The 27,979-nt window shown below is 33.6% G+C and overlaps 2 protein-coding genes across 11 annotated transcripts in view; both read left to right on the top strand.

Moving 5' to 3' along the window:
* The first annotated feature begins 209 nt into the window (after window positions 1-209).
* Window positions 210-6,050, top strand: LOC145943791 (uncharacterized). The gene is made up of 7 exons (XM_083051625.1): window positions 210-304; window positions 808-1,251; window positions 2,055-2,203; window positions 3,128-3,420; window positions 3,507-3,575; window positions 4,287-4,385; window positions 4,917-6,050. The coding sequence occupies exons 1-7, from the start codon at window positions 291-293 to the stop codon at window positions 4,968-4,970; spliced, it is 1,122 nt and encodes a 373-aa protein (XP_082907751.1). The 5' UTR covers window positions 210-290; the 3' UTR covers window positions 4,971-6,050.
* A 480-nt stretch (window positions 6,051-6,530) lies between these two features.
* Window positions 6,531-27,979, top strand: part of Gr10 (gustatory receptor 10) — a 34,941-nt gene continuing 13,492 nt past the window's right edge. For 2 of the 10 annotated variants that reach the window (XM_083051619.1, XM_083051618.1), the window contains exons 1-8: window positions 6,537-7,222; window positions 7,736-9,825; window positions 16,046-16,188; window positions 18,460-18,632; window positions 21,195-21,390; window positions 22,361-22,464; window positions 24,168-24,291; window positions 26,000-26,172. In XM_083051619.1, the coding sequence (XP_082907745.1) occupies window positions 9,533-9,825; window positions 16,046-16,188; window positions 18,460-18,632; window positions 21,195-21,390; window positions 22,361-22,464; window positions 24,168-24,291; window positions 26,000-26,172 (1,206 nt within the window). In that variant the 5' untranslated portion in view covers window positions 6,537-7,222; window positions 7,736-9,532. Of the gene's footprint in view, window positions 7,223-7,735; window positions 9,826-16,045; window positions 16,189-18,459; window positions 18,633-21,194; window positions 21,391-22,360; window positions 22,465-24,167; window positions 24,292-25,999; window positions 26,173-27,979 lie in introns of all 10 variants that reach the window. The other 8 variants (XM_083051614.1, XM_083051612.1, XM_083051617.1 and 5 more) reach the window with 8 other exon arrangements.

The raw sequence follows: 27,979 nt of genomic DNA, 5'->3' as shown, positions 1-27,979 counted from the left end.
AGTGGAAGAACTTAGTTTACGGACCGACATCAGTAGTATGTATACGGCCGCTTAAAGGCGGACACCGTCGCTTAGACTAGTTTCAGTATAGTTAGTATAATGTAGTTTTAGCATAGTTATAATTTTTTCTAAATCGCTTTTCAGCAATTTATGTACTCTACCGCCGTTTAGATCGAAACTAACATCGAATTGCTATAATTTAGGATCGAGTGCTATCAGTATGAGAACTACTTCCGATTCCAGTGGAACATTTAGTTCGTCTGTGCGTTGTCGCGAACATCGGTAGGAATATGAGATACACTTGGTATGTTTCAAACGCATAAAGAGCTCGAGCTATGCATTCATTTTACGTTCATTTGAAATTTTATGCGTGTTTCAACCATATATGTATAAAAAACGCAAATTATACAAACCGCACGAGATATTGAAAACTTTTACATTTTTCTGGAAAAAAAAAAGTCAGAAATCACATCTCGGTGACTCAAATATTTCTATTCTTACATATCTCTATCTTGTTTTTCACCGCTCCGTAGAACATTATATAAAAATGCTCTTTTTTACACATTAATGTATACGAAGTCCTTGTCATGTCAACGTGATTTTTCCAAGTACGACTTTTTCGCGTTTCTCCCACGCGTTTCTTAAGAATCTCATTAAGAGCGGAATAAGAACGCGCCGTATTAAGAAGCATTTAAATCAGAATACTGACAGAGATGTCGTGTCGCGGATTTTGCGAGATTCGCGATATTTTTTTCGCAAAGAGAAAAAAGGGAAAGGTGTTTTCCTATTTTTTATTTTGCCCGTCAGGATCGATACGATGATGTCTCCGAGTGATATACGACCGCTTTTGCACACCGCGAGATTGTTCGGATGCGGATTGTACGTCGTCAGCGAGGACGACATCAGGGTGATGAAATACGGTGCCATTTACTCGGCCCTGTTCGCGTTGCTATTCTCAAGTTTCTGTATAACGAATTTTTATATGCTCTGGATGGACGACGTGTTAGGGCCGAGACTTCGGATGCTCACCGCGATCAGAACGTTGCTCTCGTACGCTTGCGTTTTGAGCGACATTGCGATGACCTTGTGGTATAACTGGAAGATACGAGCCGCACTTTCGCACTTACGCATCTTCGATCGAGCGACAAAATACAAGGAGGGTAAACGCTCTAACCGAATACGTTATGGCTGTTGGGCCTTGTCCTTCATTATTTTGTCGTTTTGGTTGATAGTCGGATGTATAACATTTCAGTGAGTATTAATTATTTTCATCTAATATCCGCCAGCGAATATTGATGAAGGAAAAGGACAATAATAATAATAATAATATGTTAATTAAATATATTCTTTCTTGTGCACATAAAAACACAACCCACGCGAGAAAGAATTTAATTAATATGATATGACTTTAATTAATATTTTTTTAAAGGATAATACATACGCTATCCATCGTGTCTGACTATAAATAGAGTATTACTACTGAAAGCGCTTTTAAAGTTCTTCTACAGTCTACAGATTTTCCAGTCCCTCAGTAATATTTCTTTTATTTTTTGACCTATGTACATAATTATGTAAGTCTTAATTATATAAATAATTATATAAGTTATGAAATTTTTGATACACGAATTTTAAAGTAAATATTAAAAATCTAATGGATCTTTTCACATTCTTTCGATAAAAGAAAAATCTTTATTTGATATTTTTTCGTTGTACAGTAAGATACATATATGTTTTATTATATAAATTTATTATATAATTTTAATTAATTTATTTATATCGTAAAATTAGCTACAAGTATACATAGTAATACCAATGACACATTGCACATTGTGGAAGAAAAATTATCAATTATCAATTTTTTATCAGTACGTTCATCAACACATTTAATTCATTAACAATAAATGCCAAAATTGATAAGTAAAAAATTAAAGATGAAAAGAAATTAAAAAGAATCAATATCAATATTTCTTTATTTCGCAGACATAAGCCTACTTCGTACTTTAATGCTCTTCATCGTGTAACAATGCCGTCATTCACAATTTCGTCATCCGTAGAGTCGAGCCCAGATATTCTCTGTTCAACGGTATAACTTACGCCATCGTTAATATGACACTGTCGATGCAACTGATAACGTTCGCCAGTTTATCATCCCTGCTGTACGAGAGATTTCGCCGTCTTTGTGAAATATTGCTGTTACCCGAAGGTGAGTTAATTGCGAAGAACAATGTCTCTTTCTCTCTCTCTCTCTCTCGCGTTCTTTACAGCGATTAATACACCAATAACTGATTTACTGATAAACAATTATTTGTGTAAATTACCACAGTTTCGACTGCAGCAATCTTAAAAATTTCTGTCACAGACAGAATTTAATTAATGACTCTTTAATTAATATTTTTTTCAAAAGCTAATACGTACTATATTCATCATGTCTGATTATGAATAGGGTATTACTACTAAAAGCGCTTTTAAAGCTTCTCTAATACATTTCCCATTCGTCATTCATACATAAATCACGTGGAAATGTGAAAAGAGATTGCTATTTGAAGCATGTGAATTTTTTTAAACCAGTCTCTAGCATTATTATCTGAAAAATTTAATAATACAACTCTGCAATTTTCTGCCAATTCTTCAATTATTCTGTTCTCACCAACTTGTCTTTTATTTTTGTTTTTTGTGAACACTTATATCCACCTGTTATTATCGAGATTTGTTGTCTGAGTGTGTATCGACACGTCTGCTTTCTCACGCGACTTGTCTTGAAGAATAGTCGTGAGAGTCGAAAGCCTGACAAATAAATATTGATGTTGACTTATCGCTCGACTTACAAGTGCGAATAAATAGATTTTTCGACAAAAATATATTTGTAATTGAACGTTTAGTAAAATTATTAGAACATTAATATAAAACTACCCTGTTGATTAATATAAAAGCTTGCTCTTTATTAATATATAAAATGTAATTATGATATAACATTATACAAATACAATTGCCCTCTATATTGCCATAAATTATAACATTATAATGTTTAATGAGTCTTTGTACGTGAAAAATATTGTAAGTACACAAATCAAATTGTTCTCAACATCAAATAATTATCTCATTAGTGCGATAATGCGTGTTCAAACAGATGGCAAAATCATGGTGGTCGATCGATCGAGCAGACAGTTTCGCTTGCAGGAGGTATGGTGGTTACATTCGTGTCTCACCAACGCGACAGAGATGATAAACTCCGTATACGCGGTGCAGCTGCTGTTGTGGATCTCCAGTATGTCCTTCAACACCCTGACGCGCATTTATACGATTAACGACGGTGGTGCGATCTCACTACCCTTACTGACAGTAAGAGAAGTAATGTTGGTATCTGCTTGCGTGACGAATTTACTAATCATCAGCATCGTCTGTCACGCGACCGCGAATCAAGTATGTCGATTCATATTCGAACAGAAATTTTCTCACTGACTAATTTCGCTTTTTTTTTTTTTTTTTTTTTTTTTTCCCCCTTCAAGGCAAATCGCGTCGGCAAGATCGCCTTTGCTCCGTCGTCGGCTGTTCTAGCGAAGCGAAGTTTCCTTCAGGTAAATGCCAATTTATTCTACGGTAAATCTATAATAATTTCAATCTTTTAGAAAGTATCTTCTTTAATTATACATATATATAATTAAAAAAGTAGTAATTAAATATAATATTAGTTTTGACTTAATTAAAATTGTGACTAGTTAATTGAAACACGGAAAGTACAAACAGAGTGGTTCAAAGTTAAAAGTTTAATTGCATAATTAATAAAAATCAATAAATTTATTACATCAAATCTCTCATATTAGAAATCGTCATTTTTAAATACAAATTTAATAGTATTAGTTTCTTAAAAAGCACCTAATCGAATAAATGCACTGAGGTGCATAATTAACTGCGAGCTTGCAGCAATATTATTGTGTCGTTGTCTCTATCTTATTATCACGTAATAAAGTTTCATTTCCGCTTAAAAACTAATTGCATCAAGCTAACGACGACTCTATACCTATTTTTCTCGAACGTTCTTATTTTACGAGAAGTAGCAAAAAAGGTCTTCTATTATTAGTCATTTCAATTAAAACTTATAATAAGCGAATATTTATAATTGTTATATCAGAGAGTGGAGCTTGAATAATTATTAAAATAAGAAACTTTTAGAAAATAAAATAAATAACAATATAAATAAAAATTCTTTTCTCTTTATCGGTTTTGTTTCATACAGCTAATTTTCTCTATCAGATATTAATCAATATATAAATATTGTATGATTGCAGGACTGCAATGTGGAAGCTGTGACGTATTTTCAGCTACAGCAAGTGCACTACTATGCCTTTTTCGGAATCATACGCATCGATCTTCCATTGCTGCTCTCGGTGAGTCTCGAAAATAATAGCGCGAATCAATCTTCCCGTTTAAAATATCGAAAGTATTTGCATGGCACAATAAAGATAAAGAATAGATTAATCGTGCGAGGAGGTTGCAGTTCTGTGTAAGAATAATCTCTACTATTTCAAGCTTGAGAAGAGAGGCATCGCTTTGAAACTCAAAATCGATTATTCACTTAAGCAGTTTCGTTGCAAGACGCTCTTTATCTCGACGCTCAAGTGATTATTTAGATTTCCATGAACTACATTTATAACTCTTTTGATCATTTTTATTGTAATACGTTCAAACAACGTCAAATTTTACTTCAAATTTTATCGATTACTAAGAATTATATTAAATTCCTATTCGAAACTTTCTTGATTTTAAACTTTCAATAACGCTTCGGATAACAAGCCGCAAAATCATAGTTTGTACTTGGGGCTTCTATTTAATACTTTAATCCGCTGCGTAAAATCGTCTGCATAAGATTTTATGGAATACGTGTTTTCATAACTTCTATCCGTTATATACTTTCGCAGATAGCCTCCGGTATAACTACGTATCTAGTGATCCTTCATAGCGCTAACATCTAGCGTAATCTACGGCATACAACTTTACGTTCGCGCGATCAATCGACCGATCGACCGATTCATCGTTCGTCCGTTAATTCCAGTCTCATCTTTTCTCACGGTTTTGCTGGATTGGCGATGAATAACAGGTTGAAAAGAAGTGCTTCTTAAAAAAAAAAAAAGAAAAAACACATAAAAGGTAAAGAAATACAATGGGTCGATTTAACGTCTTTGTCGCGTTTCGATTAGTCTTTGACATGAAACTGTACAGGCAACTCTGCGCGAAGAAAAACGAGCTTTAACGTCTGTAACAGAATACACTTGAAATTTGGCCGCGGCCCTTTTTGCATCGAGAGCACGTTGTCACAACACGAATCCCGAGCGCGCAGCCACGTCGTTTTGTTCATCGATCGGCCGGTAGTGGATGCTGAAAAGGTGTTAACATCACCTCTCTCTCTCTCTCTCTCTTGGGTATAATACGATGGTGGTTAGTAATTTACTGTGAACAACGGCGAGATAATTGTGGAGTGTTTCTTTGTACCGTAAAAAACACTCCAATAACTCGAAGAATCTGCGTTCGCTCAGGACGCTGTGGATTTCTTTCTTTTTTTTTATTTCGAGAACTTTTACAAACTCGATGAGAAACCTGATGAATACTTTTGCGACGTAGTACGTAACATAGTTGATGCGAGTACTTATTTCGTACAATAAGAATTACAAAGATTTCAGAAGTTTCGCTTCCCGCGATTACGAGCTGACGCTTTCAATGGCTTAGAGTAGGAAAGATTGAGGAGGACGTTGAATTTATTTGAGGAAAGAAAGGATCGCACCCTCTTAGTGATGAATCTCGCTGACAGCTGGAAAATATAACCGTTCGTTGAGCAGGCAAGGTCCGATGAAAAATTCTAGGCCGCTGTTATTTTGATATTATGACGATACTATGTTAAAATCGCAATTTCGGACAACTTTGCGCGGCGGCGCGCGATGCATAATATATTAACAAACAAAATTAGATTTTATTTGCAAAAACTGAAGCGCTCCAAAAATAGTTTGTCAGAGAGTTAACGTTATAAAATTAATTATGAAATAACGATATTTAAGAGAATAAACAGAGCAAGAGAACTTCAATATTTAGCTATTTATATTTGTTGTGCTCATTATACAATTATTATGTTTATTCTTTTATATAGCATTTTCAAATTCTTTACTTTCTGCATTTTGAATAAACTGACGTTACGTCGGTGCAAAAGGTTTATCGATATTCTATTAAGTATCAATAAAATTCGAAATTTGAAAAATTTCTTTTTGAATGAAAAAAAGTATATTGAAGTTAGTAACAATTTGCTTCGATTTTGCTATAACTTTATTTTAAACTTTATTTGGTAGATATGACAAAGCTTTTGCTTCAACTTACTAATTGAAGAATGATCAAATTGTTTAATCTTTTTGTGTTAAAGAATTGAGAGGATAATAAAACAATTTGCAAACCAAATATAAATTATATTAAAAAAAAAGTGCATTACATGATATTTCGAAATTTAAATCAAGAAATTAGAATCGACAAATTATTTTCTGAAATCGAAATTTTCATCGGAAAAAAACGTGAATTTTTTTCTGTGCTAACATACACATAACGAACTGTGACATTGCAAATTGGCTCTCGTAGCAAGGTATTTTCCCATTTCAGTCGAATAGGATATTATTAATTGAATTGTTCTTTTGCTCATCTTTTGAGTTAATTTCAGTGGAATTTGTCATTTCGTCGCAAAGGCTTTGACGAAAGTTGTCCAAAGCATTTGCGGTTTCGGCACATACACGAAATTCGGCCTTCCATCCGAAGAGCGCAGCGCAGCGTGGAGGCGGAAGAACGGAAGGACGCAAGCGCGCCGTATATGATTCGTCAACGTGCGCCTTTAAGACCGGCGGCGGGAGCCGCGATTCTTCCCGACCAGTTTGCCGTAGACCCGCATCCGCAACTTTTCGGCCGTAGAACCGTGGTGGACGCTTATCTAGATCCCTTACGCAACGATCTCGAGAGTTTGAGAAATCGATAACGACAGAACGTTTTTCTGAACATGCCGCGAACCGATCGATGAAAATGTTACGGACCTATCAATGGTGGAAAGCTCAGGTGTGATTGTGACGATCGATCTCGAATATGGTGATCCCACGACGTTGAAGAAAATAGAGATGTGAAATTTTATATAGCGAAAATTAATTTTACTTGGTTTGTCTTTGATTTCGTGTCTGCAAGGATTGAAAGCGAAATAATTTCGGTGAGTTTCAACTTTCGATACTGCAACAATTTTTATGATTTTACTCGTATAATAATGCGATTATAAAAATGCGAAAATTGACATATATAATATAATATAGAAAAGCGCGCTTGTCGAGATTAAACAGTTGTGTCAATTTCCGAATTTGTGTTAATTAACGTTTTGAATCACGTAACAACATGTAATAGTTGTGAAAGGATATCATCACAGACAGATGATTGATTAAGTTTTTTTGACGATTATTTTTAATCCGTATACAATAGCATCAGTTGTCGATTTTTACTTGGGCGGTTATTATTTTCTATTTCGCAAATCCGGATTACCGAGATAAAAATCGATATAGTGATGAATCGCCGTTCATCGCAGTAGACTTTTCTACAAATTCTAGAAATAATACGCGGTGCGCCGCACCATCGCAGTAAAACAAGTAAAAAAGCAGAGATATAAAATTTGCATTGGTGTGCATTGTCTGCATTCTATGGTGATAATTAATCATTCATCTTTTATTTTCAGCAATACGTAATGTTTTTCGCGGAAACTATCTTTTTAATAATAAATCAAAAAATACTATAGAACGACTGACTGATATGTAAACATTTTGCTTCGAAAAATCGCGAGAAATAATTTTTTTCTCGTCCTTATGCCTCAAATTTTTCTAAACCATTAACTTCGGTCCATCTATAAATTATTTTAACATTATACTGATGCTTTTATGTCAAATAAAATTCACATAATTAAAAATTTTAACGTAAATTGAAAATGTACATGTAATGTACTTTTACAATTAGCGTACATAAGAAATTGATCGCGATCTCTGAGAAATGTGATCTCTTCGTTATTAATTTATAAATAGGTCGATAAGGGAAAAGCGTAATTTCAGGTGTCTAGGCCAATAAAATACGACCTTTGCTTTCGTAATAGCGGAAGCAGTAGATTTATCGATGTACATATTGATGCTCTGTCGAAAAAGGACTACTTTGCATTTGTATGCGCGGGCACGCATTTCTTTGCGATTTTTCTGGCAAATGGTAGATGACGTAAATAAAGTTCATGACACAACTCACACCAATACATTCGAGATTTTAATCTCAATTACATTCACGGCATTGCACTATAATATCGATGCATCACAATAGCATCGCAAGCAATCTCGCCGCATGCGTTCGCTCGAGATTTATGTCAAGACGCGAGAAATCCATTTCGAGATTTATCCCAAAGTCTACAGACATCAATCGTCAAACCGTCTCGACGTATCTAGGATCGTTCTTGATAAAGGCAAATGGAAGAAGCAGATTCTCTACGCTAATCCGTTCTTGATTATACGTAAAAGATTTATCTCATTACGTAACTCACCGTCATCGTTTCGCTTCCACGAAGGAAGACAAAAGTTGCAATCGCTACGCGCTACGTACGTACCTATATATATTACGCCCGCATACTTCTTACTTGATGTACTCAATACGCGCGTCCCTTGAAGTAGCTTCAAGTACCTCGACGTTTCTCACTGTTATGTACAATACGCGTGATATCAGTTACAATTTAATTGAACGGACGGAAAGGTGTCCTTGCTTCCGCGACGAAAGATGAGAGAGAAGCACGCTTATTATGTATTAATTACAGCTCGGAGGAAATTTGAACGATAACTCTGTAATCTCATCCGTGCGTTTGTGTTTCTATCCATGTGATTGTTCTCCACTCAAGAAACGTCGAATAAATTATCAAAAAGCATATACGATAATTGAAGAAAAATATTTTTTTTTAGAGACAGGTTTAATCTCAACGAGAGTTCTCCCTCTGCTATAAATACTAATCGAATCTAAATTCAAAGATTTCGCCTTCAACGGCAGAAGCGAGAGACGTCCCGAAAAATACGGGGAAAAAAAAACGAAAAGCAAAGATTGGGCTCACTGAAATTACGTCAATCTTAACATCACTTGGACGAACACGCGTCTTCCGCGCAATCGAATTACATTGGCTGCACGAAGAGATGAAGAAAAGAGTAATGAAGTAAAACCATCGCTTTTATATATATATCGGGCGACTTTTTCTCCTCGTTCATGGAGAAGCGGACTTCCGATTGCACCCCCGAGCGACAATTAAGTGTGGCATTTCCGCGCAACCTCTGAACGCGCTCTCCTTTGTTGATTCAAGACACAGCCCGAGGACCGAAGTATTTCGTATGCTTGTTGGAAGTCGTGTACTCTTTTCCGCTCACGTAGCCGGGCGATAAAATACCGTAGACCAGTTAGCTCCCCTTCCTAACCCGGTCCATCACTGCTTTACTCTCCCACGGGAGAAAAGACCGCAACGATGGGGGTGAACACGATCGGTATTACGTCGACGACAACGACGTCGACGTCGCAGGCGACCGCGACATCAAGAATCGAGGTCGCGCACAACAATGGGATATCTACGACGATCCCTTACAACGACAGTGTAATGGAAATAGATGTCATGACCAACATACTGTGGGATTTCTATGAAAATTTCAACAGCGACACTAACTACTTGCTGATCATCCTCTATGTGCCAGTGATAGCGCTCGCTGTGACGGCCAACATTCTTGTAATCGCGGTGGTCTTCAAGTATCATTATATGAGAAGGTATGTACGTAATATCTTGTTTGTGTGTATGTGTGTGGGTGCTGCAAAAGAGAAAGAGAGAGAATTTTTTGATGATTAAATTAATCGGGTTTAAAATGGGAAATATTTAAATAATGCTAAAACTAGTAATGTAAAAAATCTTTAAATGATATTGTTCTATTAATTATATTATATATATATATATATATATATATAATATATATATATATATGTGTGTGTGTATGTGTAATTTTTTACTATAAAAGAAGTTTTTAATGGGATATTATTTTGTCTGCATATTTTATGTATTGTTATGATATCTCTTGATATAGCACAATAGCGCTTTGATTTTAAGTGCCATTTTGCGAAACTAACTCCTCTATTACAGCCTGTATAAGACAATAATTTGAAACTTGTAGACGGCTTGATATCCTTCGGTTACCTGAATTTCGCTAAAGTATTTCAGTAATGCAAGCGCTGAGTTTCTCAAGAGGGATGCCTCTAATTGTGAATGTTAGATAAAGTTTGCGATATATTTATAATTTTTCAAGTTTATCGCAACCAAAAAATTTAAAAAATAGAAGAAAGTAAAGTTACTTTCTTCGTAATATTATTTTTTGTTTCCTTTATAACTCTATTTATTAAGTTATATCATTTAAATATTAATTATAGATTTGATATATCTATTAGATCTTGAACATCTTATTACATCTTACTATTTATAGATCTTGAAATATTAAAAAATTGAATATTATTATTATTATTAAATAAAATTAATTGCTTTATTAAAACAACACTGAGAAAAAAATACTGTTGAATCAACAACGTCGATGTAGTTAAATTTTATTTTATTAATTCAATGATATTATTAACCTAATCAAATACTGTCAGTATTTTTTTCTCAGTGAACGTGAAAGAAAAACATAAGATATCGCGAAAGCAAACCATAATCTTTTCAAAATAATAGGCGCATATATTTAGAGATATAAATTTTATTTAAATAACAATTGTGATTGTTATTTAAAATCAGAGGTGCTTCGAATAAATAAAAAAATCTGACGTGATGGGTGTCTTGCATGCTTTAGTTTCTCGTTAATTGTGTGTATCATGTACATTTCTACGTCGTATATGTACGCGAAATAGTCAGAGAGAGTGAGAGAAAGCAGTAACTACCACAGGGCAATATAAAACAATAACAGTGAATAAAGCAAGATTCTCTAGTGATATAACGTTTGCATTGCATATTGCACATTTCAGGCTAGATATAATTCAGAGTTTGCTGCATAGAATGATGTAGTATTCAAATCAAAATTTGCTGAATATACTTCAAATACTTCTGTTAAAAAATACAATTTTGTTAAAAAACAGAATTATAACATATACTCCTTTGTATCTATTTTCTAGTATTTTTGTTTTAATTACACAAATTTATTCGGCAAAATTAAATTAAATTCACAATCTTCAAAATTAGAAATTAGTTTAGAAATATCAAAATCAAAAATTTATAAAATTATAAAGAATAAACAATGCTAACGATCTCTTCTTTTTATTTATCGATTTTTGATAATGTATTGTATGATATGTAACAATTTTGTTACTTTCAATATGCATCACACGTGATATAACAGTATTATTCGAGTAAAACTCTTTCCCCTTTGATATTGACACTCCCTGATATTATTCCGTTTGTTATGTGTGTGCGCGCATCATTATTTTGTGCAAGATAGAAGGATACTCCTAATGAACTACTACAGAGATATTATGTGAACGTTACATAGTATGTTTAGGCATATAACAAAATTTATGGTTTCCATTTGCCGTAGTTTCAACGTGAACTGATATCAACTGTTCAATGTTAAAAAAATCGCGATGAGATAAATGCGTTGTTCAAAAATATTAAATGCGTGTTATTTAGTTGTTTGTTGTATAATATTTACTCAAATAAAAAAATAGATACCTATCTATAACGACTGACAAAAGCCATCGTGAATTTATGGCAATATTTATACATATATAGGAAGACATATTTTGTCTTCCTGAACTCTTACAAACGATATTGAATAATATATGTGCACTCACCCAATCTATCAATTCTATCTCCCCTTGTATGCTCTACTCTTTTGATACATTATATTTATGGCGTAACGTAAAATCATATATTTCGTAAAATGCTTGGCGGTCAATTATTTTAGTTATCTTCAACGTTATCTCGACGATCAATCACACAAAATTCACGCATTAAACATTTTTTTGTAGCTTTATCTTTTGTATTTATTATTAGCTTTTTTTATTTGATAGTTTTTTTTCAATATTTATTTAATTGAATGACAAAACAACATCGTAAACATAAAATTTTTTACATGTCATATAAATATGTTTGAATTTAACATATGTCATAAATATCCCCCCCCCCCTCTATATTTGAGAAGATTGTATAGAATATCTCAGTAAATTATAATGAAATTGCATTACATGATTATGAAATGCTGATTAAACAATGATATAAACATGTGCACATGATTATCACGTTAACGTATATGGAAATTACGAAAGGGCGAAGAGATCCTACGTGACAAAAATGTAAACGCGACTGGACGGATACGCTTATACAGAATTACCTTAATGGAGGCACGCACTATATAGGATTTTTCGGATAAAGTGAGATCAGCGAATAGTATTCATATCAAGCAGATGAGATATTTATGCTGACTTATATACCTAATATTTTATAGTTTACTTAACACTTGTTTCACTTGAAAAATTTATAATAATTCGAGAAAGATATCTACATAATGTGATATTTTTATTATAATCCTTATATCATATAATTCTTTATAGATATAAATATATTGAGATATGAAAAATTTCTACATTAATACCATTTATTAAAATATATATCACGCATCAATTTTTCATTTATATTTATTTTTATCACGGAAAAAAAAATTACATTTTAGTTTTATTTTATATATAACGGAGATTTTATATACGTACGTATACGGACATTGAAAACGATTAATAATCAGGAGTTAACTAGATGTGATGTATCAATACTATATCAATTTCGTACGTCACCCGCGACATATGAAACGATTTCGAATTGAATCACGTGAGATTTTCGTAAATAACGCGCAGAAAGTCCGGGGGAGGAATATAACGATCCCCGAATACATGGACTTTGATTGGTCAAGCTATCGTTTCATTCGCAGCTTGGCTTACCGCAAGATATTACCTTCGTTGTGTATAGTATGACCGAATCAAGCAGCGACAGTAATTAAAACCTTGAGTTAGCAGAATGTCAATAATCTAGATAAAGGTCAAATTACGAGGAACCGCGCGATTAATGCGGAATGGCATTACCATCTTTATCGCTGTTTTTAAAGCTTTTACAGTGGCAATTTATTATCCAAAGTTTCGTGATTGCGGTATTCACACTTTCAACCCGAGATTCAATTATTTACCCCGTTATAATTTGGTTATTATAATTATGTTTACTCGAGAATATTCATGTTGACAACCTTGAAGTTCGTAATTATTCCTACGCGCATATGATGATGCATCTCCTAGAGGCTGCATTACGGATAATTTGTTTATAAACATGCGGACGTGATAATCTCATATTAGTAACAATTATGTGTGATTCCTCTTCCGAATTACAGCTGAAATTCAACGTGCGTCGCATATATATGCATGTTGACACGCTGGTATCTTAATTATTTTATGAAATTATTGAATTGGTTAATTGAATACACGACATTCTCATGTTACAATGTCAATAAACATATACATCACATTGCATAATAATTTCTCCGAGAGTGAACAGAATTGGCCGTTGCATATACATTTTCGTGATCATATGTTTTCTGCTTCAAGTGAAGGATTTTGCAAACTTGTGTATTATACATCTCTGCAATCTCTTTCGCAATTTACATTGCGACAGCTTCGGTTATATTTGCCAATAAACACGATCGTTGGTGACAACAAAAATTGTTATATCGTATGCAAAACAGATTTGAAATCATAAATTTATTATACGTTTGATATGTGTAGAACGTTCGAAAAAAGGATTGCGCTACATAGTTTATATATCTCGATGCAGAGGGAAAACGTGCACTCGATTGGGAATCTGAGAGCAATGTGTGGACCAACGTGATTAGTTTTAAAATTTTCACAAAGAAACATTCGCAGCGTCCAGTTGCGGTTACAACTTCGTTCGTTTTTCCGTCTCTCCATTCTAGTATATATTCTTCAAGAATATATCATTCTCTCGAAAACAGAAGACTACTCGAATATTTAACACAGGCGCTCGCGTTACATTCAAGAGAAACATTAATTTTCACCGCGAGGTAGCTTGTCTAGTCTCGTCTGAAAAGAAGATGCAGACTATTGCTCTAACGAAGAAGAATGTATTCCGGGTACGGTGTTCAAGCATTTCGCGAAGCTGCACGGATGTTATCCGTAGTCGCTTATTTCTGACGGCGCACAGCAGCATCGCGTCGTACAAATAAACCACCGGTGAGCCACTCATAATGGATGAACGTATACATAACGGCTGGGCGAAGCTCACCGATTATTTTTCGTCCAGGATTTGGTTCCCGTGCGAGATGCACGAGACTCGCGTATATACAATAAGACCACAATCAGCCATTGAAAAAGCTGTCTGCTTTTCAATCCTGTCACCGATAGATTCGGTTGCCCGGTTGCTGTGTGTTGTTCATTTCGTCTCTGGGACATTTCTACAACGCGTAGTGTATTATTTTTCGTCATTTTTTCACACGAGGATTGTAAACTCAAACAAAGCTAGAATGATTCAGTGACACCTCAAAAGGATGAAAAATTCATGAGAAAGAGAGACAATCGAATTGTTTGACGATACATTTTATTTGACTTTGCTTTATAAAATTTCGAAAAATTAAACACATAAAAGATTTTTTATTCTGCAATTTTATTATATTATTTTTTTATTACTGTACCATATTACTTTTTTATATTTTTATATTATCTCTTATTATTTAATATGCTTTATTATTCTATAATATATATATATATTTTTTATATATTATAAAATAATAGAGCACATTAAATAATAAAAGATTAAATCAATAAAAAAATATATATTTGAGGTTGCAATAATATTTCGCTTGATGAATATTTTTGATGAATATCCTTTTAGTATTTCTCTCTCTCTCTCTCTCCCTCTCAATAAATCCTTAATTAATAATCGTTAATTATTAACAAAATAAACTGGATTTTCTTAAAGGAGATGTATACTCATTAAAATCAAAGTTCTCATCAAAAGTCCCTACCAACTTTCTACTTCATCATTGATAAAAAAAATTGAACAAGTTCTTCGCGACTATTCTCGACAACTGACTATGTCACTGACTATGTCAGTGAATTGACAGAACGATTGAACGGGTGACGAAGAAGGAGGACGGGGCGTAGGTGTGGTATTCAAAGATCGCACGAACTTCCCAGATGCTTCGGTAAATGACAATGATGTTTGCCCCTTTGATGGGCTAGCACTTGCAAAATGTAACAAGAAACTACCTTCATTCTCTGATAATATCACCGTCGATGTTACTAACAAAGGAGAACGCGCTTGTCGTTTATTTGATCTTCATTATGATCTTTGTACTTCAACTGCATTCCGTCTAAAGGATAGTGATGTTATAGGATATTTGATAAGGAATGTGATTTAAATTTCCCAATGGAGAAACTATAGATAGCAAAGTAATTATATTTAACGGATATGGAAGTAGATTGCGCAATATTTCCAACGCGTGTGTATATTTATAAAAAAGGAATAGGAAGGCAGAGTTTATTTTTTAAAAACATGACCAACTATATTGTGGGTCAACCTTCTATTGCTGATTTATTGTCACGATATCTTATGGGCTGTCCATGTTTTTATAAGAAATTGAATCTATAAAATAAACAAAAAAATCTACACACATACACACAATTAAATATATATATATATATATATATATATATATATATATATATATATATATATGTTGTATATATGTTTTAAAAATACAAGTAAGATATTACTTTAATTGATATAATATTGTTAAAAATATGAAATGTGTTAGTAGAAAATATAATCAAATTCTAAGTTTGTTGATTTATTTCAATTTATATAATATATTAATTATTATATTATTACTATTATTAATTATTATATTACAATGTTTACATTTACGCAAAAATAAAGATGAAACATTTTTTCTTACAGTGTTACAAACTATTTTGTGGTGAACCTTTCCGTCGCCGATTTATTGGTTACCATTATATGCATGCCGGTTGCTGTCATCCAAGCGAAGTCGATTGTGTGGCGTCACGGTGAACTCATGTGCAAACTTTCTTCTTATCTTCAAGGTGAGAGACAGTATGTTTTACGTTTAAAATTTTCGAAAAAAAAAGAATCGATTAGCCAATTACTCTTATCCGATCTGATCACACTTAAAATCTTTCGCGATATGTTACTGTTCCATTTTTCGCAACGGTGTATATATGGTTGTTGATTTTATCACTTTTATGCTTGTCTTTTTTGTCAGTGCGTGTTAATATTTTTTTTGTTTAATATTTTACACAGACTTGTAAATAACAAGCAAACTTCTATGGCATATTATTCCACCATATGACAAAAAATATGGAATCAATTCGATAAAAATTACGCGCTGATTTTATCGTTGCTTCGATCGTTTACCACGTCGGATGTTTATCAGACAACTCGGGTATCTACGTAAGCAACTCGATTATGCATCGTTTTACGGTAATGGGTTTCTGTTTTGCAGAACGCGTTCGGTTTTAATACATTCGTGTAACGTTTCCCCAGCATTCAATATGGAAAAAGCTCTCGTTATATTTTCATCTAAAATAATATCACTGTCATTTGCACGCGTGTATCCTGGCGTAAAGCGCGCAAACAAGTTACGCATATTCGCATTTCTTCAAAGCATCTGCCAGCATTTTTCTTTGCCTCGAAACATTTATAACCATTTGCTCTTAATTTAGAAACTTTCTTTCTCAGACAATTTAGAAAAGAATAACGTTTCTTGTTCGGATGATAAAAGAGCAAGATGTGACAAATATATCCTCGCCAAAATGATTTATTTCTCGCGTCACCCAGATAGAACGCGAAAATGCCATACGTATGTAATTTCAAATATGTGATGCAGTGTTGGCAAAGTTCTTTAACAGCTCGCGTTCCAACATCCAAAATTCAACTCATGTTCATATTTCACATTTGTTATACGTGTCATTATTATCTTAACTAGACATGCTATTACCGTTCACGTGCATGCACACGCGAAAGAACAAGGAATGGAAAAGTAGGTGAAGGAAAATCAGAAAGCACTTCACTATAAAAACAGTTTTCGCATTATTAATGGAGCGAAGATTTATGGAAATTATGATTCAAAACGACATGCATTATGCACGATACGAAAAAACTGATTGCATAAAATATTAACGTCATAATTGCTTAAATTTGACATTATTGTATATACTTTTAGCTTTGATTTTTATTTCAATAATCTATACGATCTAGAATAATTAAAGTTTATTTTAATATTTTTTATTGATGTGTTTTCCGGCGTTTCGCAAAAAAGTCCACGATACTGATACGAACGAATTGATATTTCTAATTTTAAATTATCGATTTTGTTTCTTTAAACGCACATTTGTGAAGTTTAATTATAAAAGAAAAAAGAACGATGAATATATATATTATTTTATAAGAGGGTTGATTTAGCATGACCTTGCATTTTTCATATATTAATCTCGTATAGCGATTTTAAAAAGCAGAAGCGCATAATTATAATTGGTTTTACTTATTCGCTAAGGTACATCTCCTTGCGACTTTTTTCTCTTCCTCTTTTCCAAATAATTTTCATTTTATATAATATCGCGCGTGGCAATATATATAGCTGATCTTTTAAGTAAAGCTGGTGACAATCTCAAACGAATCTCTTGACAAAAGCGTAAAATAATGTAACGTATGCGCATATTACCTTATAACTAAGTCTGCCTCTTTATAACAAGCTCTTCAAAGGACCGTTAATGATGTGAAAATCAAAGTGCATAAATGTTTGTTGTTGACAAGATGGTCAAAGAGGGACATGCAACATATATGTTTTTAATAACTCGTATATAAAAATGTTATTTTATTACTTATGATACGAGAATTATACATGAAATTAGCTTTTAATTTTTCAGAAGTAAACACATATTATGAAAACAATACAATGTTACTACTATATATTTCATATACACATTAATGTTTGCACATTCGTTGTGTTTCAAATATTTTATAAAGATTCCATAATATAAATGAATGAGAGAGATACGAAGTTGTAATTTACAATACATATAACAATTCAAGAAGAACAATAGAAAGAACATTAAAAAGTAGCTCTTTTGAACTAAACAATCGCAGCTGTGTTAAAAGAGTAATTTGGAAAATAAAATTTGACTAAGAATAAATTACTGGAGCAATTGTCCCTCCTTTTGTAGCGATTTGATCGAGATCCACCTCACACGTTCGCGAAATTAGATTAGATGAACGAGGATGCGACTGATGGAGAAAACGCGACGATGGTACTCGAAATTTCCGTCCTGACCAGATAATCACTCGTGTTCATATAGGTGTTGCTGTTGCTGCCTCGGTATTCACCATTACAGCCATGAGTATCGACAGATACCTAGCGATAAGGAGCCCCATGGCGTTTCGTCGTGTATTCAATCGCAAGAGTACCGTACTCGTTATCGTCACTCTCTGGCTGGTGGCCTTGGTTATCTTCGCCCCCGTTCTCAGAGGGGTAAGTGAAATCTTGATTACTGATCGATATTGAACTCCCGCGTGCGTTAATTGACGAACATATTGACATTCGCAACAAAGAGAGTATGAAGTAGCCCATAAATTTCGCCGACGTGTGCGCACATGGCGAGATCTTTCGCTTCAAACAAATGGTGAAAATAAAATATATTTTTTTAGTTTTATTTTTCGAATATTATTTTTATTTCGGAATAATGTAAAATTGTATTTGCCATTTATGAAATTGCGAAATAAGAATGAGAATTTGTACGACATACCGATCGTGAAAATGAATTTACAAGCGGATTTACGTCGGAAGAATCGTCGCATTTGCTAATGCGAATCTACACCCTCGCGAAGAGTATAAATGATATACACGCGAATTGGGATGTACTTTGATTCCTTAGGGAGGGACAGAATCTCGTGCGAGACCGTACTTTGAGGGCCCTATAGCACCGCTGGGATATATTTATCTTCCTACATGCAAATCTCTTTTTGGCCTGTCAAAAAAGAATGTATTTGTTCACGACGTGATACATTCGCGGCCGTTCGATTCGGCACGTTTCTGCGCTTTACGGCATAAATATTCGCATAAATAAAACTTTCGGCATCTGATCTGTCCGTAAACAGAATCTATCGTAAACAGAAATTTGGGATAAGATTCTCAAAGAGAGGCAACGAAACACGATAACGTCCATCGGAGACCTCAGAAAGTGCGCAACGTTTGCGAGATTATCGAAGGGATACTCGCGAAAATCGGATGCGCAAATAACAAATAACGGATTAGCAAGCAGGTCGGCTCATACCAAGAAGGGAAAGAGGAAATAGAACTCGACAAATATAGCTTAGATTAAACTAATTCAAACAAGACGAGAGAAGTGCATACACTGCAGAATGGAAACGCCGTCGACGGTGCGGCATGCTAAAATTGACGTCGCGTGCGAAACGCAAGTCGAAGTTTCCGTGACCCGACTTAGCCACATTAGTACCGCCCTTTCGCACAAAGCTGCGTCTGTGCTTACATCCGCGTTTCCCGTTTTTCCAGAGCAATCACTTTGCCCGATACACTCGCGGTGCATTGTGCACGTACTCCATCTGACTGACGATCGCTCGAACGTAAAATGTAGGTATAACGTAAGGCAAAGTAAGCCGCTCTCTCTCTCTTTTTTTTTCTCGCAGTTTTTCTTCGCGAATCATATGAAAACCGATTGCCTTTCGAGCAGGGAAAATGGCAACGCACAGATTCCGGATCGGGAGATCAAATACATGAGAAATTATTAAAGAATCGTCTCATAGTGCACCTGCATCTTAAAGTCCTATATGTTTGAAAATATATATGTGCAATAATAATGAGTTTTTTAAAATATATAAACAGTTTTTAGATAACTATACTTTATGTAAAATTATTTTATATTTTATAAATGCAAATATTTTGTCATCCTATTGCATCTCAGTCAGGATCAATTTATATATGCTTGCGGAATCTTTTAATCCTTTAATCCGACATTGAATCCGTAAGTCACCGTGCAATGCGGAACATCTCGAGAAAACCAAAATCTCAAAAGCAAAATTTCTGCAGAGATGAGAAATGTATTACACGCTAAATATACATTTTACTATCTAACTTATATACGTTGCAACGAGACACTTGTGAGTGAGAACGTCAGCATGATATCATTCGGATGATCGATTATTATTAAACGTTGATACAACCAAAGTGCTATCTTGTTTAGGAAATATAAAGTCTAGGTCTAGGAAAGTATCATCTCTTTGCTGAGAGGGTGCGATCAAAGAAAAATGTGTTTCTCCCTTCACATTTGTGTTTAAAACATTATTATATTCAACGAATCGTTTAATTGATTTTGACGATTTAATTGACGTTACTCACCTTTAATAGGATAAATAATCGAATTAATTCATGTAATGCAATGACATTTAATTTGATTATAAATAATAAACTATAATTAATATGACTAATTAACAAAATATCATAAACTTTATCGATCACCAAATTTCATTACTGTTTTTGTTATAGAGCTAAAAAGAATAAAAGTGCATAAGAATAAAGAATACAGTGCATAAATTAAAATTGAAAATAATAATGGCAGTGCCATTTTTTTAAATGTACGAAACATTGTTTGCAGCAACGATTGAAGAATGACATCATGTTTATTGTCACCAAATACATTCTAACCCCACAAAATGATCAAAGATTACTGAGAGGAACATAATACAAATGAATAGCAGGCAAATGAGTATTCGCATGTCCATTGGTTAAATTAATCACGTGCACATCATGGGGCGAGATTATTGATTATTGAAGTTCTTCAATCCGCGATCTATTTAGCGCCTTAATGGCGGTGCAATAATAATTAATCGCCTGTGGAAAATGTGCATCTAAGGAAGAAAAATTGTTGAAAAAATTTCATTAATGAATTATTGAAAGCTACTTGATACGTCGAAAGTGTCGTGTATTTTATAAGAGAAACTTTTATGTAGAAAACTACATACTGCAAAATGCAACGCAACGTTACATCCGCTCTATGAATTTTATCTCTCCCCGTAGATGACTCTTCACAGTCCGACCGCGGAACTCTTCAACATAACTTTCCACGATTCCTGGGCGATAAGAGGAAATTTTTCGCGCGATATCTCGCGGCTGCCACCGGCCTTCTACATTTGCTCGGAGGATTTCAGGCCACTAGGCATTAGAGCGCATGTCTTCGGGACTGCATGCTTCATCCTTGTTTATGCTATTCCGGGTAAGTTTGCATGATTAATAATGAATATTCTCTCTCTCTCTCTCTCTCCTTTTCTTTCTCCTTTATGGCTTCGTTGCAAGAAAAGTAATATTGGTCATATTGCTTCGAGCAAACTTTATAGGCGAGGAATAGAACGAGGGAGAACATCGACACGAGAATATGTCGGTCACGTATTACAATAGGTCAAATGTAATTATTTTACCATTGCATTCAACACTTCCAGTTGTTATCGCGCATTATAATGATGCGCGGTATTAATTAATTATTATACACGCTCATATTTGCTACATAAATTTACAATTTGATATGAATTTATATATGACATAATATTTTAGATTTATCGAATTCCTAAGATTTATATAAGATTATAAACGATCATCATTTCGCTTTTAATTTAACGAGAAAATTTTTAAGAATTTAAAGTCCTTCCTTCTCTTATCTCGTTTCTTTATAACGGCTCAGAGGAATTTCTTAATATCTCAAATCACCTCCGAGATATATTATATCCCGTCACTTTTCGCGAACCTGTCGTCGTGCGCGAATCACTTCGTCGTGCCTAGAAATAAAAAAATATGCATTCTTGCAACTATGAAGGTAGGTCAAAAACAAATAATCGCTAATTGATTCAAATTTAAAAAGAGTGACGGGGCTCCGCACGTGACATGGTACCTAAATATCCTTAATATACGTTCACCACCAGTGACGTTTTTCTTCCGCATTTTGCCTCCCACACTCATTCAATATAAAATCCCAAGATCCACTATTGTTATTATCTATGAAGAAATTGTTATATTGAGAATTAGATGTGATAATGCGACAGCAAATTTTAGCCTTGACATTTACGATGTTAATTGCACATTTATTATTCTCTCAACACCCCATGACTCGGGCACGTAGGATCAATCATTTGTCTTCGTTTTTATTTTTTTTTTATAATGCTCTTTCTTATTGGATGTTTTGGCCGATTTAGGTTTCGTCGTAATAGTGGCCTACTCAATGATGGGCCGCACCCTCTGCTCTAGGAAGCCGCCCTTTGACTGTGATAGTGGCGAGGGAAGCGCCAGCTCACAGCAGGTTAGATCAAATTGTCTTTAATGTAATATACGATGCCCAATGATGATTAATGAACATAAAATGTTCATTAATTAAGCTGTCAATAGTTTTGCAGTGTGTATCCAAAACTGCGTTGTATCTTTTGATGAATAAAGAGTCGAGCGGGAATAGCTAATGCAAAACAATTTAATAACAGCTTAATCAACGAATTCAATAAACGCTTCATGTTAATGATAATGATCATTGAACATATAGCTTATTTTTGAATACAATATATATATATATATATATATATATATATATATATATTGTATCTAAAAATACGCTATATGCGTACATATATTTTGCATTCTTCCCCTGATCGCGATAGAATTATTTTATTTTTTCGATAAAAAAATCCGCGCAATTTCGTTTATTTGTCGTATCGCAATATGTCAATCGCATGGCGCGCGATTGTAATCGCTCGGGTGGAATAAATGTGAAATCGTTACACGATGCGTCTGTGTATGTATTTACAAAGCGATACCTGATTTGCGCGAGCACGAATCATTGTCGTAAATCTATTTTGCAACTGCCGATTGCGAAAGTCCGTCGAAAGACATCTTCCCGTCGAGTTTAATCGAATCGCGTCATTCCAGATGCTTTATAACAGAAATCCCACTCTGGTTTGTTAAAGTCCGCTCAATCCGTACGTGAGCTCGTCGCCGATAATTGCAATTTGATGACGGGAAATTTGCCATCCCATATTATTCTCTCTCACCATTCGCGTTCACTCTTTGAGAGGTGTTAAATACGATTCAACTTTTATTAAAATCCAATCTTAATGAAAACTTTATTAAAATTCTCTTGCGTAAAAAAAGAGCTGTAAAATAATTTTTTTTATATTTAAATAATTTCTAATTATAACTTGGAAGATATATATGTATATCTATATATATATATATACCTATCGCTTTAAAAGAATAGGCAATCATGTTTGATTTAAGACATTTCTTTTCTTACTTTGTCGCTAATCAATTTGTCGATATAGGATATAACGTAAAAAAGATGAAAGCAATTTGGCCCATAAGCTACAATTTATTATAGCTCTCTGAATTAAAACTAACGAAGACGAAGGAAAATTGCAATAGAAATTAACTCTTTGTTTCGTAATACTGATGCGATTCTTTCCCTACGCCGCAGTACCATCTGCGCCACGCGGTGCGAGAAATTAGTTACAAATAAACTATAAACGAGCTCCACGAACTTGGTGAGATTGTATTGTATATATGTACAATTTCTCTCTCCGTGTGACACCGCGCAATTTCCGCAGCGGGATATCGCTAAAGAATACACGTGTACATACATACATACATACTCGTGACTACTAGTGACCTTCTACAGTATAAATAACGGCTAATAACATAATTTCTATGCGTAGAACGACCTTTACTTTCTGCAAAATTATTCTGATGGCACGAGCGAAACTTCTCAAAGTGCTTACCAATGATTTTTTCGCAACGCAAATCAATGCAAAAAATGTCATCCGCCTAAATGTCATCCGATGAAATTCGACGAATTGTAACAATCGATCGGCTTGAACCGGCCGGTCGGACAAACTTGTTTCATCCATTCTATATAATTATTCGAAATCTATCTACGTTAATCCCTGCGGAATCCATTAGGCATACGATTAATTCCAATCTAAATTCAGTAGACGCATTGATGATACCTCCTATTCGTAGAGCTTCAGACTGGTACGTGAGAGGAGGCGAATCGCCTGGATATTGCTCCTCCTTGCTGTACTCTTCGCCTTGTGCTGGCTACCGTACAACATGCTCAGATTGTTAATCGATCTTGGCGTTATCAGTGAGTGCGACCTTTTAAAAGATTTTTTTATTTTCCAAAATAATATCTTGTGGTTATAAAATACATTAGTGTCAATGCGTATATATTTGAAATATACCTTCCACTTTCCTGACTATATATATGCGTATATTGATTTTTAAATTTTATTACGATGGTTTAATTACAAATAGACTACGAAACGAACTCTATAAAACATTCTGGCTCTATGATTTTTACGAACCTGTATTTTTCATGATTTTTTGCACTTTGTAGTTCAAATATTTACATGCATTTGAAATACTGTCCACTTCCAATTTTACTATATTATACTTTATAATCCATGCATTCATTCTTTATGATCAATCGCGTATTTATCTCCATTATAGGCTTCTGCTCTATTATTTATATTGTAGAAAAATATTAATTTTTCCACGCAAACAAGTAAATATATCTTTTAAATCATAGATCATATGGATAAATAAAATATATGTAGAGAAATTTGCAAAGATTTTTAATTTTCTACGAGTGAATTATTAGAAATTTTATCGAATTAATGAACCGATATAAGCGAGTATGTTATTTTGACATCTGCGAGTGGGTAGAGGATGTTCGGTTGATAAAATCCTCGAAATTACTCGAGAAGCCTCTAAATACCACAATAATTTAGCATCTGTTGCTTATTGTTAGATACGCGAAACCCGAATATTACTATACGTATGAAATTAGAAAGCAACCATGTGCAATGACTACGATGATACAATTTAATTTTCAAAAAAAAAGGAGTATTTACACACATTGTGTAATTTTACATTTTTACCCTTTCTTTTCCTCTTTTTCTTTTCGGTAGAGTTTTACTTAAGGCAAAGTATAAAAATTGCCGATAATAAATAATCTGATGATAATACATTCATTGCAAAGATGAGTCTTGGATAACATATTCCGAATTTAAAATTGTATTCGAATTAAATTATGTAAATACGCGGAAAATATAATAGAACTTTTCAAACTTTTTAAGCTTTGAAATTGAAAAAGAATCCTCATTTTACATTTTGTATATGCATGTGTGCTTATAGACATAATCAAAATTTACAAACTACATATGAAATACGTTTTTGCTTAATTTTCCGAGTTACCTTGTATTTTATTGTAAGCAATGATATTGTAGTTTGTTGAAATGAGCATAAGTTTCATATTGTCACTCGTTATTTACTTTAAATTTTAAATTTTTTTAAAACTTTGTTGACGAACTTTTGAAAATCGATTGCCTATGAATTTTCTGTTATATCGTTGCAGCACAAATGTATTTATTCTTTTGGAATTGATACTTTAACATTCTTTCTTCTATCTATTAGATGCTCTTACCAATAGTGTATTCTCTCTATAATTGAAATTGAATTGCACTAATTTTCTTCATTCGTGTCTATGTAAAGTCCTGTAAAGAAATAGACAATTTTACAAATTGTCGATTAAAGTTCCCAAAGCAGATTTTTATTTGTAATAATTAGTTTATGATGTAACGTGACCATAAAAATTTGTCATCAAATCATTATAAATTCTCTCATAATTTTTTTTAATATTTCGCAGCATTTAAATACTCCCATAATCCTATCCTTTCTCGGAAAAGAAAAGTACGATCATTTTCATATCGACAACATACAACGACGCATGATTAAATTTTAATTAATTCTCCACACGCATCAGAAAAGAGACTATTGGAAATTGTTCGCAGAAGAAGGGAGATCGATAACGGACGCTCTCACGTACTGCCTGTTCCTAGGACACGCAAATAGCGCCCTAAACCCCGTTGTCTACTGCTTCATGACGCGCAATTTTCGACGCAGTGTTTCAGAGATTCTGCGTCGCACTTTTCATGGTCTGGCGCGCCGTAAACCTCGCCGCAAAGTAAGTACCAGTTATATACGGAAGTGTGTGAGTGCATGAATAAATATGTATATAATATGTTTATGCATGGTGTTTACGTTAAAAGAGATATTTCCAACCGGAAGAACAAAAAGAACTTTTCGCTTCGCGGCATCGCTAAACTGAGTCCATCAGAGATGAAAAAAAAACCCATTTCTCTCTTATATAAGAACATCTTTCTGTATCGATAAATATTTCGCGATGAAAGTATATTTTTCAATACTCTACTATTGAAAAATATATACTTGATACTCTCACTGGAATACTTATTTATTACTAGAGGAAGATGTTTCTGTAGTAATAACAGAGCGACCATTTATAGTTCTCTCGTCGATCATAATATTAGCTGATCATTTAATGCATGAACGCACGGTTGCGACTGATTGCATAAGCTCGTTTTACAATGTCGAAGAAATAACGATCGCGAATTCAGGATTGCTTGAATATTTGCCATTAGTTATGAGTCTCAAATAAAAAAAATTAAGTTCTTATGGAAAATAGTGCTTTTTTAAATATTATTTATAAATAATAACTGATACGAGATAACTAGAATTCGAAATTTAATTTTGCAATATATATTTTGAACTTTATATATACGTTTCAAATTTCATGTTATTGCAAACAATATAGATTGTTGAATGTTTCTATTCTAATTGAAACAAATGATATTTGTAAATAAAGAGAGAGATTCAATGTGTAAACCAATAATAAATCGCTGGCGTTAACAGATAAACTTGCTATTCTGTCAATTATAAGTACCGGTTATTTGTTATCATTAAAAAACATTTAATGTCACTAAAATGAAATTTATATTTCAAAACAAATATCCAAATCCTTTATATCCGTATATTATTTGTATATTTTTACTGATACAGTCTAATACAGTTTTAAAAGAATTACTTTTTTTTTATATTGGAATCCAACTGGCGATTTCTTTCGTTTTCTAAGAAGAAAAAAAAAATGTTCTTGTGTCACTACATACATATAGATATTTATAGAACTATCCAAGTGTACTCCTGAGCGAATTTCTATGTTTCACCTGAGAGAACGTCTACGAGCACCTCCCACATATCTTTCAATTAGATTTTTCCCTTATCACTTTGTTTACTCATCTTTCATGGCAATAACAATTTTTTACAATTTTTATGCAATGGAAACTCGTCGAGTTTGCGTCTTTCAATTCTAAGGTTTTCTTCACCGTACAGAATCAATTACGCAACTTACGGAAATGTTTAAGACAAGCAATCAACATTGGAAATATGAGCACAATAAAAACAAATCCAATTATTCCCCCATTATATTCTAATGTTTAATACCAAGCAACTGAGATGTAAATGCAATACTATAAATTATATTAAATTTTATATATATATCATTCTCTTAATGAAATAATAACAATCTCTTAAGTTTTGTGTGAAGCTTTGTAGTGGAATAAATGATGGTTTATATTCAATACGTCATAATTAACTAGACTGAAGATAGATCTGAAATGCTAATTAACGTATGTTTGATATGCCTGTTGGCAATAATCGTTTAACTATAATGAATACTGAACTTGCGCCAAGTAGGATACTTCATCGCAAGTTCCTTATTCCAAATAGATGCAAGTGCGTTCTCGTCTTACTTCAAGCACATCCCACATTCAATATAAGTTATATCGCAATGACGATTACGAAGTGCTACGATTACAATTAAAACATTAAACTCGCAATTGTTCTCCAGTTGAATGCTTCTGCTCTGCTAAAGACTGTTGTCGACCGATGGATAAAATGAGAGAAAATTCAGTGTG

This window comes from Prenolepis imparis, unplaced genomic scaffold, assembly GCF_030444845.1.
Source record: "Prenolepis imparis isolate NDT839.2.m4 unplaced genomic scaffold, iyPreImpa1.0 SCAF_12, whole genome shotgun sequence".
NCBI lineage: Eukaryota > Metazoa > Arthropoda > Insecta > Hymenoptera > Formicidae > Prenolepis > Prenolepis imparis.
This window is presented reverse-complemented; position numbering and strand designations above follow the sequence as displayed.

Coding starts and splice junctions, on each gene's coding strand:
- LOC145943791 (XM_083051625.1), top strand. Junction 3,421..3,506: donor GTCACGCGACCGCGAATCAA/GTATGTCGATTC, acceptor TCCCCCTTCAAG/GCAAATCGCGTCGGCAAGAT. Junction 4,386..4,916: donor ATCTTCCATTGCTGCTCTCG/GTGAGTCTCGAA, acceptor ATACTTTCGCAG/ATAGCCTCCGGTATAACTAC.